This window comes from Sphaerulina musiva (genome assembly GCF_000320565.1).
Source record: "Sphaerulina musiva SO2202 unplaced genomic scaffold SEPMUscaffold_3, whole genome shotgun sequence".
NCBI lineage: Eukaryota > Fungi > Ascomycota > Dothideomycetes > Mycosphaerellales > Mycosphaerellaceae > Sphaerulina > Sphaerulina musiva.
Window position 1 is genome coordinate 637739 of NW_016017385.1, and position 16287 is coordinate 654025.

Sequence of the window (16287 nt, forward strand, 5' to 3'; positions counted from 1 at the left end):
AGGCCTAGGTTCGAGTATATCTTCGTATAATCGGAGCTCTAGCTGTCCTAAAAGAGATAACTGTCAACTAGATAGATACTATTAGTATAGTTTATAGACAGGAAGCTGCTCGGGACAATCGACATACTAAGCGGGTACTACGGCGGGGACAATTGACCGTTCCAATACTACCTAGTATCTATAGACGGGATATAAGTTAGTAAGAGCTCGAAATGTATAAAGAGGGGATTTATACCTCTAACCTGCGGCTAGCGGCTAAGACTACTAGGATTGTATAAGCTTCTGCGTTATAGAGTGTCTACCTTACTAAAAAATACTCGGGCGATTACAACTACTAAACATCCTAATCGACGTATACTAGCTTATCGCTATCGACTAATTCTAGTAGTCGCTTGCCTAATCGAAAGGAGGCATTGTTGCCGCGTTTAATTAGTACTATCTAGACCTTCTAACTACCGAGAGCTAGCAGGCCTACGATTAGCGGCTTCTTAGGTATTAGACCAATTTGGTAGACGGTTAGCCGCGTAATTAGATCCTCGACGATACTTAGATCTATAGTTAGAGTAATTGGCTTCTACGAGGGTATAGTACGTATAAGTTCGACAAACAGGCGGACCTTACCCTTCTTCGACGAGCTACAGGTAAAGATTTGATTAATCCGACTAATATTAAGGCCTCGGTAGGATACGAAATCGCTATAGCAGTATACAATACGTCTCTACAATACTGGATTATCGAAACCGAATCGCTTCTACTAGTAGATTAGAGTCGTAGACTAGGCAATAGCCTGCTAGTTAGGCTTATTGTAGTCCGAAGCGTATATAGTTTATAGAGAGGCCCTAAAATTGTCGGGTATCTTATTAGAGACTACTAGCTTCAGCTAGAACTCAATTATCTAATATACCGGCAGACGCTAGCTAGTTAGGATACTACTATACTTGTTGTCTAACTAGACCTTTTTATTACTATCGAGGATAGTTAACTTATCCGGATCTATACGCTCCGAACGTAGCAATATTCTTTCAAATAGCGACCCGTTGTCCTAGAATATCTACTATAGTTAAGTCGTAAGAACTAGGTAGTCTAGATACCTATTCTAGATTATTATACGTAGTGTTATAGATATCGAATAGCGCTGTAGCAGATCGCGTCCTAGATTAATAAAATTGGTACTATAGATTAGCTCTTTAAGTAGGCGGTAGAAGTCTTCTCTAGAGAGTATGTTGAGGTTGCTAGCGAAGCTATACTCCTAGATCGTAGTTAGGTAGTATAGACCTATATATATATTAGGTCGAGCTTTTATCTTACGGTATTCTTGTACGCGAATTGCGTCCGCTAACGGTTCGTTACCGACCTCGACCGACTAGGCTACGTCGTCTATATCGATATTAGTAGACGTAGCCCGAGGCGGAGTCTCTTAAATTCCCCTACGACTACTGCGACTAGCTTCTCGTCTACGGCGCGTACTATCTGCAACTGTACGTCTACGGCGAGCAGTTCTACGCCTACTAGTAGCCGGATTAAGCGAGTTATAGCGGCTTGAAGGCTTGTTATTCGCAGCTATAGTAGCTAACTCTATTAATCTCTAGAACATTCGGCGATAACTCTTCATCTCGGCAAGAAATTCCTCTCGCTAAGCGGTTGTTGCCTTATTAGACATAAGGTTTATATTGTTCCGAGCTATAAGAGTTAAGAAGCGGGTAAGAACTGCCGTTACTAGGATAGACATCTTAGGTATATTGAACTTAGTAGCAAGCTTAGTAATTATATCGTCGAACTTATTAATAGCGGCTAAGCGGAACTCGGGCTGCAGATATTTATTACTAATCTATATCCGGAAAAGCAACGGAGCAATAAGTAACCAACGTATATACTTAGAGAGTATATAGCTACTAAGGTAGTATAGTAGATTCTTTAATCTCGGCTAGTCTAGAGGAAATACAAACGAGTATAGGACGCGGCTATAGTAAATCAGACCTTGTACAGATAGTACCTACTTGATTACTAGGCCGTATATAAGCTGAGTTAGTCCGTTATATTCCGAATAAGCTAGCTCTAGGGGGTTACTAGCGTAAGGATCTAGTGCCGGACTAATCTTCTATAATAGCGGGCGGTAGACTAATATACCAAGTCTATTCGCAAACTCTTCGCGTACGGTCTTGTTTCTAACTAGATAATCGGTAGTCGTATATCTCTCCTACTTAGTAGTTAGCCTTACTAGAACTAAAGGCGGACCTATATTCTGCTTCTTCGAGTACCTACGGCTACCTCTCGTACTACCTCTACCCCCTCGAGTCCCCGATATAGCCTATAGAGATTGCAAACGCTTTACGTTTTCGGCCTATTGCTTAGCTACTTTAGTCGATGCCTTAGCTTGCTCTTAGTTAGCTACGCCTTGCTTAATTAGCTGTCGAATACGCTTAGTCTTATAATAGAAACGACTATTTTCAACGACGTCGAAGTCGACATTACTACGCTCGTCCTTATAGACCTTGTATCGAAGACATCCGTATATAGCGGAGTAGCTTAGTATACCGGCATTCTCCTATTGCTAGGGTATATTACCGATATAAGCTATAGTCTAAGTATTCAAGATAACTGTAGAACCGTCCGGTATAGTTACTTTAACCCTAGCTTCGAGCTCTAGTAGGGACGGCCCGACGATATCTACGATACCTTACAAATTGCTTCTATAAGGACTAAGTGTAATTGGAATAACGTTAGTACGCCGGTTGCGCTCTAGAAACGGAAGATTCGCTAGAATAAAGTAAAAACTAGTAATAGAACGTCGTATATTCCGGTATAGCCTAAACCTATCGATGAAGTTTAACAATAGCAACGAACATACTCTTATACTACTGTTAGTATTAGTATCGAATATTGCTATACGTACGCAGCTATAGTATATAATCTCGAGTTCGGCCCGGATTGGATTAGTCTTCTAGATTAGTCGCCAACAGCTACTCGGATACCGCCTAGCTAGTATCGTACTCCCCTATCTAGACTTTACGAACAATCTTCGGATAAAGAATATACTTAGGCTAGATAGCTATACTGTAGGAGGCAGAGGCGTATCTTTAACACTGCTGTCAAACGTATAGTACATAATAATCTTGCCTTCGAATAGGTATAGGTAACCCTCTAGAACTAGACATCCCTATCCCTAGATAGTAAAAAGTTCCTATAGATAAGGACGCTAGTCTGCCTAATCGTCGGTATATTGTAAGAGGAGGTCGACCGCGCTAGTACCCGACGCTGCCTTAACTATTCCGAGCGTCTATAGATATTGCAACTAGTATACTATCTAGCTATATGTCGACGATCTAGGTCGCTTGTCTCGAGCAATAACTATTACTCGCCCGATGTACTAGCGTATTAGATCCTAGTACTAGTAGTACTAATATTGATCTATTATATATCGGAAGCGGACTATATCCGAAGGTATAATTAGACCGCCTAGACGACCGATGAATTCGTACTAGTCTATAGTAGATATAGTAGTATTGCTAGTACTAGATAAAATGCCAAATCTAGGGCCGGTAGATATAGGGATATACGCCTAATAATAGGCGAATTCTCCCGAGGTAGAGCGGCAAGATATATTCTAGGCTATACTCTCCTATAGCTCTACAGGCAGCTCGACGATATAACCTAAGCCGAAATGTATCTTCTTTAAGAGGTCGCTAGCGATTATACGTATAAAAAGCTCTTTAGGGTCGAAGAAGAATATACCTTCGGTCGCGGAAGCTTGCTCGCTACCTTGCTATTAACCTAGTAGGGTTAGCAACCTATCCTCTAGGAGATGAACTTCCTGCTCGCGTAGAGGTAGAAACAGTAGATAACTCTTTAAGTATAGCTTTACTATATCGACAGACTGCGGAAGATTCCTTATATTAGTATCTTAGACTAAGCGGAAGATGCCCCGAAGTGACTTGAAGTCAGCGCGCGAGATACCTGCCTATAGGCAGAAAATACCTATTTCAACCTCTAGGTTCGTTAGCTAGCCTAGTGTTAATTTAGCCTTCTTAATAACTAGCGGTACTAGCTTAGATCTTATAGGACTAAAGACAGAGAATATATTAATTAGTACAAGAGCATTCTGCTATACCTCGAGCTGCTATAGCTAATCGGGTACTCGAGTCTTAATATAGGATTCGATATCTGGTCGATTATCGTCTACGTTGTCGAGTTCTAGGTCAGCTATAGAATCAGTATTAGTATTAGCCTATACTTCGTTGAACTTAGCGAGCTTAATAATCTCGACAGCTTAGTAGATTGTTAGAGTTTCGAAACGGGAAGAGTTAGGATCTACTTCTATCTCCTTATTACCGTTAACCTAGAAAGCAGCAGTAACTATACTTAGGCCGTCGGAATGTAGAGTCTAGCGGAGACGTATTAGTACCTATTCTAGCGACCTCGAGTCGGTAGCTGTATACCTAGTTAGTATCTAGTCTATTATCGTCGGACTAGTATATATCTTAAGGATAACTCTCGCCTAGAAGACTGTCGTTACTCTAAAGGTCTTCCTCTGCTTTACGCTTCGAAACTTGAACATCTGCTATCTACTAAGACGTAGTCTAAGCCTAGGCCTAGGCCTAAGCGGGCTAAGCTCGTCTCGGCGGGTTGATCGGACGCAGATTGCTTTCGTTAGTTAAACCGTATATCGAGAGGATGCCGCGACGGCTAAAGCTAGCTACGAACTTCGCAAGTTAGCGGTCTCTATCTTCGCCTATCTTCGACTATGCTCGAACCGAATCGCGTCGTTAGTAATCGACGAGGTAGAGGAATTAGATACGACGAGAGACGAGGTAAATTGCAGCGGATAGGTTGTTCGTATGTTTGTTTCTAGTAAGAAGGCGCGCTTAGACCTACTATACTAGTCCTGATCGAGACATCGACACTTCTAGCTACTACCTAGTACCTAATATAGAACCGCCCGGATTTGAATAGAATAGCTAAGCAGATAGGAGAAGTGAAGTATTCGATGAAATGGTTTGTTTAAGCTAACTTTAAGTATACTACAGATTATTCAATACGCCCGCGAGCTCGGTATTCGACTCTAATTTAAGCTTCTCCCCGGCTGCTTTCTCTCCAAACTAGTCTATCCGGGCTGTATATAATAATGCTAATAGTAACGCTACCTAATAACTAGTCTATAGTAGTTACTGTTGTGCTTATCGTAAAGTAGTAGAGCGTAAATGTAAAGAAGCAGTTATAAAGACGACAATAAACATATACGTAAATATAAACGTGCCCGAACGTAAACGTAAAGATAGTAATAAACGTAAAGATAGTAATAAACGTAAAGATAGTAATAAACGTAAATAACTAACGGTAGACCTACGAAGTAGAAACGGTATTAGTTCTATTGCCTGTCTTATCCGAGACTGCTTAAACGGCTATTTATACTATTAATTAACAATAGTTTGCTAGGACAGCTGTAGTAGTAGTACTGCCTATATATAGATACTATAATATCGTACTTGCTCTTACTTTGTCCGATAATTAATCGTTCTCTATTATATATACAAGGATAACTATATCTGCTCTTCTATCGATTAGTTCGGTAGAGGAGGAGATCTTGATAGTTCGAGTAATATTGATCTTAATAGTTCGAGTAATATTAATCTTAATAGTTCGAGTAATATTAATCTTAATAGTTCGAGTAATATTAATCTTAATAGTTCGAGTAGTATTAATCTTAATAGTTTGAGTAATGTTGATCTTAATAGTTCGAGTAGTATTGATCTAATTGCGCGCGATTCGATATATCGACTCGGCGGTAGTTAGGATACTGATCTCAATACCTACGGTTAGATATTACTCGCAGTTGATTTCTACGAGGCTGTAAGCACTAACTTGTCTAATGTAATAAGATGTTACTATATACAGAGGGTATAAGATTAATTAAGTATATATATATAGTATTGATCGTTACGAAGGCTATTACTATTGTTATAGGAGTCCTTATCGCTTTGATCGTAGCGTCTTCGATCGTCCGGTCGCTATTGCTAACGACGTTAGTAGGCTCGATATACTACGGAGATTAAAGGGCTTTGTTAATCGTACTGTCGATAGCTATACGATCGGGGTTAACGTTAATAGGTTGCTTAGGCTCGCGTTTGCAATAAGAGGGTTTAGGCCTAAGCTAGCGGTTCGGTTTGTGCTCTATACTATATATTAAGTATACGCGGATTAATAGTCTGGTCCTAGGGCCTACGATTAGTAGAGAGGTAGGATAAATATAATCTAGATGTATTGGCGGGGGAGTAGGAATTGTCGTTTAGTATCGGCTAAGAGTTACCTCGAAACGTAAAGCTACTCTCTACCGACATTAGTAATTGCTTGCTTAAAAGAGCAGTATAATCTAGAGAGGGAGAGGTTAGTCCCCGCAAGCGGGTGTTATTATTAGCCCTTAGGCATCGGGTCGAGCCTATACTACTATAGCGAAGCATTTATGCTATAATAAGAATAATAAGAATACTAACCGTCAGTTGCTAATAGCGATAGTCGGGAGCTGTTAGCAGGGCTATTACGCCTACCTCTCCTACGACTACCGCGACTAGCACTCCTAGTACGAGGACTAGGACGCCTCTTCTTAGGCTTTACGCCTTCGTTAACTATCTCCGCGAGGCCGGAGTAGTCAATAGGCTATAAATACGTTAGCACGGTATATTCTTCTAAGTATATGTCGATAGACTTACCTTCTTCTACGTCTGCTAGCCTCGCGCTACCTCGAAATCGTCTACGAAATCTTCGCGCAGTACGTTATCGTAGTCTTTATAGCGGCTATATATATATACCTCAATTAGTATAGCTCTTTCGGAATACAATAGACAGAGGCAACTTATACGATAATAGTAAGGTCGAGGAGAAAATCTTTATTCGTATTCTTGTCCTCTTTCGGCGCGAAGGGTATATCGGCCTTTACGGCCTTCGCGGCTTTCGCTAACGCGTTGGCCTAGATATCTATTAATATCTATTAATATCGCCTCGCGGGATAGAGAGTGTTAGGAGTCGTAGTAGAGTTAAACTTACTTTTAATAAAATACTTACCGCCCTCTGTCTCGTACGACGCTTCGATATCGAGGAAGCCGTCTATAAACTTCTATACCGTCCGGAAATTGTCGTCGCTATACTATCGTCTAAATTCTTTAACTAAAGCCTTATAAGGTATATCGAGGAGGGCGGGATTGTCGACAAGGGCTTGCTAGGCGTACTTCTATCTATTTGTTAGCTACGACACCGGACCGAAAATGCAAAAAGATAGATAGGGCTAAGGGAGAGGGGCTGTATTAGTTTACCTTAAGTGACTTCTTCTATTAATGCTTCTAGGTCTTGATCTAGTTAATAGCAGTCAACCGTAGGACTTCTTGTCGAGCGTCCCCGGGACTATTAGCTATCTTATCGCCGTATATCTCTCGTATTACCCTTATTTTCCTATTGTAGCTTATATATTAAAAGAACTCGAACTTTATCGTACGCTAGAACTTTGCAGCCCGCTCGCTATCCGTATTGTACCTAGCGTAGTCCTTAGCGGTAGGACGGTTGATTCCCTTCCGGTATCCTATAGACGATTTGCGGCTATCGATATTCTTGTTTTTCCTAAGTTGAGCTCGAACCTATAATTCTATTAGTACTAACTACTAGACTACTAGCCCTATCTTAAGGCATAGTATATTCTAATAGTATATTAAGGTTGAAAGGTAAGGTAAGGTAAGGTAAGGTAAGGTATACGTACCGGCTCGCCTTCTTTAAGCTCGAAGTCCTCTTCGTCTGCCTAGGTTTCCCTAGGCTCGGGATCGGGCTAAGTCTCTAACGACTCCTACTCGTCTCCCTCGGGCTAGAGAAACAAGCTATCGTATCTAGTCGATATAGTCGGAATTCTGCGGCGTCTTCTAGGCGAGATTTAGGGTCTATAGTATATAAGTAAATGTCTTAGTAGCTCGTAACAACCGGCAGTTCTATAGACTTATACTATAAGGGCGGGCGGGCAGTAGCCCGGTTAGATAGGTAAGGTAGAGGAAGATAAAGAGGAAGAGGAAGAGGAAAGAGTCTCGTTAATATCGGGTTCTTGCAACATTTGCTACGTATACCTCTGCCTAGCTATACGGAACTATCCTATTAGCTATTCCCCTTATTATATCTAATACTAGAACTATTCTAGCAACTATTCGATAGTATAAACTATACGCTTAACCGTTTATTAGAGGAACAACCTTCCGATTTTCTTTATAGTTCTAGCAACTATAGGGGTAACTATTTATAAAAAGGCAACTGCAGTCCTAACGGCAGGTACAATTATACTAATACGGAAGCCGAATATACCTAGGGAACGAGATATATCTACGAACAGTAGAAACAGAATGTATAGATAGAGAAGATAAACAGTACTAATATTTCCAACCTCGTACGAACTGCTGTTAGATATTAACCTACTTAGTAGCCGCTTAGCCTTCGGAACCGCTTTGCCGCCGGCTTACCTAAGTAAGCAGTCGGCCAACTGTTTAGAGATACCCTATAACCTCGCTAAGGTCTATTCTACCTTACCTATACTGTACTGGGATGATTCCAAAGTGCAGTTAGGTAGGTACTCAAGGATGTCTTTCCGATCCTTCTGGGTGTTGGGACGGTAGAGAGCGAACGAGAGTGCATTGTACTTTAAGAAGAGTGGAAGGTACAAGAGACCGAATTAATACATCGCTAAACACACCTACCTTACCTTATGTACCTTATCTACCTGTACCTGTACCTACCCCTGGTAGGTATACCGTATTTACTACCTACGGTACCTAAGGTACGGTATTAGGTACAGTCAACAAGGCAAGTAAGAGCGGCAGGAATATTTGCGACAAGGGAAGGAGCCATCGACTGACTACACACGTGCTGGTACCTATGTACAACTCATTACGGTTGGTACTACATGTACATAAGGTACCTGTACCTTCTCTTCAGGTCACCCCCGCCTGCTACTTATGCGAACTGACTGGTGCACAGCAATCAAAAGAGGTACGTCCATCTACCGTACCTTACGCTCCAATTCAACAGCCATGCACCCTAATGTACGTACGCAAGTGCCTCCTCAGTGATCGATCGTGCTATCATCTCTGTGTAAAACGAATGCTTCAACATTCCGAAACGCCGGCGCTCGCTCCGTACGCAGCAGCAGCAGCATAGGACAGACACGCTAAAACGTCTCACTGTCCAAACTGTCACGGGAACCTATAGACCACACCATGGTAAGTCAATGCAACCCTTTCTCTGGCACGCTTCGGGCAAGCCCTTTACATGCGATTGTAAAGACTCTCCACAGAAGACGTACCTTGGCTGAGTGCGCCAGGAACTGGCTTCCTTCTCACTGTGCCCACAGCAGCAGCAGCACTGGGTCCAGCATGATCCGTCCTTGCTGGCTTGCCATTGCTTGGAGTTCGAGGGGAACCCATGGGCCGCGGTCCTGTGAGACCACCCTTCCTTGCCGGGCTGGATATATTAACGGCCTTGGCAGACGCCACCTGTGGCTCCGGAGACATCTGCTGTGCAACACCTGTCAGTTCTTTCACTCCAATCAAAATGTCGTCGGCCCTTCATCGATGATCGATTCACCGCGACAGGGGTTTTGCATGCGCATCTCCGACTGACTGCCCAAACAGGAATGGTCTCTAACTTACATGTCTTCCGCTATCCGTTTCCAAGCTATACCTCACCTCTTCGATCGGCTCCAACAAATGGCCCGAGCCATACGGAGAAGAGTAATATCCACCTTTGCTGAAGCCACTGTTGCTGTATTGTGGCTCCTCCCACTCGTCCGGATCATCGTAGTCGATCTTGGGAGGCACGGCAGCTTTCTGCTGTGGGACGAGCGGATCGGCATCGTCGCTGCCTCTGCGCTTTCCTGACTTGTCATTGCTGCTCATGCTCACTGGACTCATGGGTTCCGCTTGGGTAAGACGGTGGCGTGCCAAGCCCGCAGTGCCAGCCGAGCCCCATGCCGATGGATCAAAGTCGCTTACCGTCTGCTGTGAGAGGTCGGAATTCGTGCCTGCTGGGTCGTCAAAGGATTGAGCCTGTGTTTCCAATGTGTTCTGGTGCCGCGACGTGGTTCCCTGTCGGGGCTGAGGGTGTTGCAAGAGTAGCGAGTTGCGGTGCGCTTGGTACTTGGGGTCATCAAAGAGCGCATCATCGTCTTCCTGAATAGGCGACCCTGCTCCGTCGTAATCGTACGGAGCACGTTGCTTGGTAGATGCTTCAGATGGTATCAGCGGAGACGGAGTCCGGGTCAGCCTGCTACTGGCTTGGCTGCGGATGCTGCGGGCCTGGGCATGATGGCTGGCGGGATCCTGCTTCCGTGGCAGGGTGTCACTGGAGCGTAACGAATCCTCATCGTCATCATAATCGTCCAGCGATGACCGGGAAGAATCAAATGACTTTTTCGCCGTTCGTGTCTGCTTTGGGCTGTCCAGAGTTGCTGGATCCGGTGCTGCAGATGAGGCTGTAGTACGTGACCAACGCGAGATTTTCGGAACACTCATACCGAATAAGGAGGAGCTGGCGCTCTTGTGCTTCCGATGTTTTTCTGGTGTATGGTCATTATTGGCTGCCGCAGTAGGCTGCGAAGGAGGAGTACCATTCGGCGATAGCCCTAGGTTGCGTTGCCGCTCCTGCGTAGGTGTTACCATCAGCTCATTATTCTCGAACTGATGGCTGAGTACATGTGCTTCGTGTGGCTCGAGTTCAGTGTCGCTCTCTTCCAACACCGTGCTGACACGATTGTCGGAGCCACGGCGACCATCGTACCCAGAGTGGAACTGCTGCTTCTCACGAGGTGTGATTGGAAAGTGGCCCGACTGGCTTGGCGTACTCGATGTTCCTGCTTGACCTTCCGGCTCGTACCCAGAGTCATGGGTTGCGCGCATGTTCTCGTACGTATCTAGGCTGTCCATCGTATAGGTGCGATCGAGGGTTGCATTATGACTCTGCTGGTGCCTCAGGTCTTCAACGTTGTCCAGAATCTGCATGAGCATATCCTCAACTCTGGCAAGGTCCTTGGCGCTCTTGCCTCCTGTCAGACCCTTAAGAGCGCGGCTCAGGACACCTTTCCGCTTTGTCTGGACATCTTGTTCAAAGGTACCTTGTCGGCGAGGCGTCCGCGGCGATTGGACAGGCTGTGGGCGCGGACCGCCGAGCACCTTTTGTGCAGTGAGCTCGGCATTGCGGTCAGTATTCTGCATGATCAATTTGTCTTGCTCCGCAATGAATTTCTTCATTTCATCGAATGAAGAGCGCATTTCCGCGGCACTACGCACAAGGGTGACCAGAATTTCGGTATCACGGGCATTGCGCTGAGCGTCCCGTACAGTCAAGTGGTCCATGAGCGCTACAATGTCCTTGGACTCGATACGATCCATGCCTTTGCCCGTGGAAGCATCGTACAGAGGCGAGTCCATGCCATGGGAGTTGCCACTGACATTTCGCAAGTGCCTGGGACCTGGAGAGGAGAACATGTCGTCGTCACCCACGTCTTGCGCATCCATGGCCCGATGATAGTCTTCCAGATCCTGTTTACCATACCGCTCGGCCTGAGGGGTGAGGCGGCCTCCGGACCGAGTGCGCCCGTCAGTAACGTAGCCTTCGTCGCGGAAAGAACGACCAGTAGGGGTTGCCTCTCGATCAATGTCGGGATCTTCGACTTTAGGCTGGCGTGCGGCATGAGTGGCTGCAAGAGCAGCAGCACCACCTGCGGCCGCCGCAGTCAAAATAGCTCCCTTGCCCAACCCATCGGTGCTGTTGCGCTTACTCCCAGGCTCTGGAGTGTACGGCCAAGTAGACTTACCAGTGACATCGCCACCGAGTGGTCCATGTATAATCGATGGATTGGTCTGAAGGTCGGACTGCGAGTCATAGTGACCGATCTCTGGCAGTGGATCTTCCGCAAGTGGAAGGCCGCTCGCGGTCATGACAGGTTTGTCGTCTGCACCGTGCAGGTCTCCAGCGGGACTTTGTGCCGGGGACTGCTCTGAAAGGTTGCGCGCATTATCCTTAATGGCAGCCCAGCGATCCTGACTTGGGACGCTCTCACTCAAGGTCGGGCCGTTGTAAAGTGCTGGATTTCCTTTGCCCAAGTCTTGGAGTTGCGTTGCCATGCGGTCGCTGTATGTGCCTCTCGAGTTGCGAGGACTGCTCGCGGAAGAAAACATGTTGCTGCTGACTGTAGATGGTTCCATCAACGATGCCACTGCAGACTCCACTGCGACTGGAGTGTTAATGTACTTCGGTACAAGGCCACCGCCATTGATGTCGCGCACTCCATGCTCGCCATCTCCACCGGCATCAGACTGATGATCAAGATAGCTGTCATCCGTGTACATGGTGAAGCGTTTCGAGTCTTCGGGGTACGGATTGGTCTGATAGGAGTCGCGATTTGTTGCCATGGAGTCGCGATACTGGTCATTGATCAGATGCTGCTGTTCGAGCCATTCATCTGCACTCTCGGTAGCAGGTGGTCCTGTACCATCACGCCAGAATGATTCCTCGTGTCGCTCAGCAGGTGTTTCGAATTCATCCAAGCTAGCATCGCGCGAGTGCTTTGTAGATTGTGCGAGCCTCTGCGTGGTAGGTGAGGATTCTGAACGAAGCGAAGATTGCGATCTTTGGCTTTCGCGCAAACGACCAGCAGAAGAGCGCGACGCTGCACTTTTTGGCCGCAATCCTTGAGGGATGAGCGGGTCGTCCTCGAACGTCTTACGTAGACTAGACACGCTCTGCACGGGACTACCGTTGCTGATGGTTCGCCTAGGTGCAATGTCCCCGTAGCCATCCGCATCCACATGGCGACTCTCTGAGCTCTTTGTTACCGCTGCTGCCCCAAGCCCTGCTGCAGCGAGCGCGGCAAGGCGTTCCTTGTTCGAGATACCGCCATTCGGGCTTTTCGCGCTGACAGGACTCTCAAGTGTTGGACTGTCCAAGGTTGGGCTGTGAAGTGGTAGATTCGTAAGGCTCATTCCAATATTCCTGTCTTGTCGCGATCCTGGTCGGGTCGGAGTGCGAGAGGAAGCCGGAGACGTAGCATCGCCCACAGCCCCACGCGAGACTTCCCTGATTGGAGTGCGCGAATCTCCCGAAGCACGTGAGGCTGGACGATCAGTGCCTTGCGACAGGAGACTTTCTCGCGTGACGTCCGACTCGTTGATCGCACTGGCCATTGGCATTGCTGGGATAATCTCCTTTTGTAGAGATCCTTCGTCAATGGATTCATTGATGCTAGCAGAACGGCTCCGACTGCTTCGCGACTTTGTCCGCCTTCTGCGGCGTTCGCTGAGATCACCCTGAGAATCATGATGCTTCAATGCTGCAGAAGTAAGGATGCCACTGGCCAATCCCGCAGCTGCAGCGCCTCGAAGTCCATTGGTGCTTCTGCTTGACTTCTTATGCAGCCTTTCTTCCGTTTCATAGCTACTTTCGCGAGAGTGCCTTCCAGAGGATCGTCGGCTACTGGAGTGCTTTTCCGAGTGCTCGCGGCTGGATTTGCGATGCTTCACTCGCTCAGAATCGCCACGCGAAAGAACGACTCCTGGATCATCACCATCGCGATTGAGAACAACCTTGGGCTTCGATGGCAGATGTGGCGTACTGGATGACTTGCTCACTCTCCTTTCCAGGCTAGCGGTGCTGTCGGGAATCGAGCCTCGCCTGCTGTCATCATACTTGTGTAGCTGGCGGTCAATCTTCTGCTCTGCCTTCATTTGGTTCAATTCAGGCAGGATCATGCGTTTGATGGTGTCTTCAACCATCTCCAAGAGCTTCGGATTGTTAGTCATGCTTCGTGCTTGCGAAGTTCCTGAGCGATAGGATCTATCGGATTTGCTTGACAGCAAACTTGACTCTGCACCTATCACAGCATCGTCCTCTGAACGTTGGGACTTGGATGATCGCCTGCGCCGCTCGCGCGTCTGCGCCTCATAACCGTACTCCTTCTCACTCGGTTCCTGGCTCGACTGGCCAGATTTGCGAGGCTTAGTCGCCGAAGCACCAAGTTTCTCCATGACCCTTTGCGTAATGCGGTCGCGACTGTTGGTCCTGCTCTGACTACCGGTTCTCTGCGGTGTCCTCAGATATGTCGTCTCCTTCACAGGCGTGGCGTCGTCGAAGCTGACCTCACTCTCCAGAAGAGAGTTCTCGCCTTCTAGCATGCTGTCCGGTGGCATAGACGACACGTTCGATTCGACTGGCGCATACATCAGTCCACGCGAGGACCTGTCCGGCTGCGGCACCTCGCTTTGATTCAGCACTTCGATCTCGACAGGCGGTAGCCCAGATATGTCGCTTCCAGAGGAGCCACTCAGCTCTGTACCCTGTCCAGACGCAATGCCAGCCTCTGGGTGCTTGCCTCCAGGAAGCGCTATCCTTCTCGTGTACGAAGCCTTGCGGTCCTTGCCGATTGACGTAATCTGCACACTATCACTTCCCGTCCTGCCCTTGCTCGCAGAGCTGGGTGTGACTTTCACTCGTACACTGGGTCTACTCCGGCTCTTGTCCCCCGTCTTGGACGCCTCGAAGTACTCAATGAGCAGACTCGTCTGGCTCTTCTGTCTTCCGTGCTTGCCAATGCCACCCTCTCTGCTGCCCGAAGTGATCTTCTGCGTCGAAATCGTGATTGGTCGTCCGTCTTCGGGGATGGTGTAGTGCGTCTTATCGGTTCTCGTGGTGACATTCGTGGCAACTTCGGTATCTCCTCCACTCGTGTCGTTCTCGTCCATCGACTCAGTCGGCGCAGGCAGCGGCGGACGGCGAGAGTCCACGCCCATCTTAATTTCCAAGCAGAACACAGACGGCGCGTTGTTGGCGACACATTACTTTCAGCAGTGGGGCGTTGCGGCGGCCCTGCGCTCTTCCGTCGTGCCGCTGTGCAAACGATTGGAATTTGGGCAATGTTGTTTCTTGTCGGTGGCGGGACAAGTTCTCACGGAGGTCGCACAGCTGCAAGGATGCCGGCAGTTGCTGTGCCTCTTGCAGGAAGGAGCGGTTGAGTAACGAGAAGAACCCACGTTGTTGCTGTGATGATCGGCTCGCTGGTGTGGGTGTTTGTTACGGGATGGGTTGGTGAGGTGTGATGTCGCATGCGCTTCTCTTGGTGAGAATGATGAGAGCTCGAGCTGAGGTGGAAGGTACCTATTCCAAGTCGAGGGTTTGTTGATGCGCTGGCCCGCTAGAATGGTTTGAGCTTCGCTTTGCTTGGAAGGTGCTTCGTTCGGAACTGAGCCTGGAACAGGTAGAGCCCACCGACGCCGACCACCGCGACGACGACGACCTGTCGGACGTTCACAAGGCTGGTGGACAAACGAGTCGATTGCAGCGCTCGCAGGCACATGCCAGGGTTGTGGGTTGTGCAGTACGGATGTCGTTGGCGACACAGGACCAGCAGTGGCTGGCCGAATAGACTTTCGCACCATTCACCAGGTGCTCCATTGATAGTGTGTTGCTAGGCGACGGAACGAGGGATGCCTGCCGTCCATCCAATCGATAAAGCTAGTCGGCTGCCTGTGCTCTCGCGCTTATTGTACAGACTCTGTTTCCCCCGGCTTTCGGGCAGTACCTACGGTGGTAGCATGTCACAGAGACACTCCACCAGGAGAATGGTATGAAGTCGGACAAGGCAGCATGTCGTTAGGCTAGACGTGCCACGTTGAGCCCGCCCTCCTCCATTCCACGGCTCCAGCTGCTGGAAGCGTGACCAGTTGACTACCTGCTACGTGTACCTAGGTACTTCTCTGCACCGTCACAGCCACAACATCCCTACCAGAGATCGCAAACACAGATCAACCGACAACCGGCGAACGGGCGGCGGCTCTCCACCTGCTGAGAATCCAGCACACCTGCCCCATGGCGCCTACGCCGCCTAGTATACTTAGTGACTACCTACCTCCTACGTACCTACAGCCTCTTTTGTTGTGTTTATTGCCACAAATCACAGCATGCACGCGATGCACACGTGTGCTTGCATACACTAATGTACCTGTATCCATCAGCACGCAAGAATGGCCGCAAGACACCTCTCAGGGGACCGAACACAAAGAAATTTGATGTCCTACGGTCTACCTTAGGTACCTAGGTACATGTACCTTACGAATGCTTTCTACCTCTTCTACTGGAGCAGCACAAAACAGTACTGATTCCTGATCATCATACAGCCCTGCATCTGAGCGAATCAAACGTGATTTATCTTGTGGCTGGAACAGCAGGTACATTTAGGTATCTACCTATGTACCTCCTACCTGACCTTCCACAATTCTA

The 16287-nt window shown here is 47.5% G+C and overlaps 2 protein-coding genes across 2 annotated transcripts; both read right to left on the bottom strand.

The window, feature by feature from the left end:
• Positions 1 to 2677: 2677 nt before the first annotated feature.
• On the bottom strand, positions 2678 to 2851 carry SEPMUDRAFT_39904 (uncharacterized protein; the record flags this gene model as incomplete). The annotated part of the gene is made up of 1 exon (XM_016908761.1): positions 2678 to 2851. A coding segment is annotated over one exon (174 nt), but the record flags the coding sequence as incomplete, so codon positions are not given.
• A 6001-nt stretch (positions 2852 to 8852) lies between these two features.
• Positions 8853 to 15562, bottom strand: SEPMUDRAFT_147959 (uncharacterized protein). Its single transcript, XM_016904621.1, has 2 exons — positions 9669 to 15562; positions 8853 to 9533 (listed from the first exon to the last, which is right to left on the bottom strand). Exons 1-2 carry the CDS (start codon positions 14799 to 14801, stop codon positions 9285 to 9287), a joined length of 5382 nt encoding a protein of 1793 aa, XP_016762277.1. The 5' UTR covers positions 14802 to 15562; the 3' UTR covers positions 8853 to 9284.
• Between the last annotated feature and the right edge of the window lie 725 nt (positions 15563 to 16287).

Bases quoted from the DNA above. Each gene is read 5' to 3' on its own strand.
- SEPMUDRAFT_147959 (XM_016904621.1), bottom strand. From the start codon at position 14,801: ATGGGCGTGGACTCTCGCCGTCCGCCGCTGCCTGCGCCGACTGAGTCG. The intron at 9,534-9,668 runs GTAAGTTAGAGA...GGTGTTGCACAG, and splicing joins AAACGGATAGCGGAAGACAT to CAGATGTCTCCGGAGCCACA.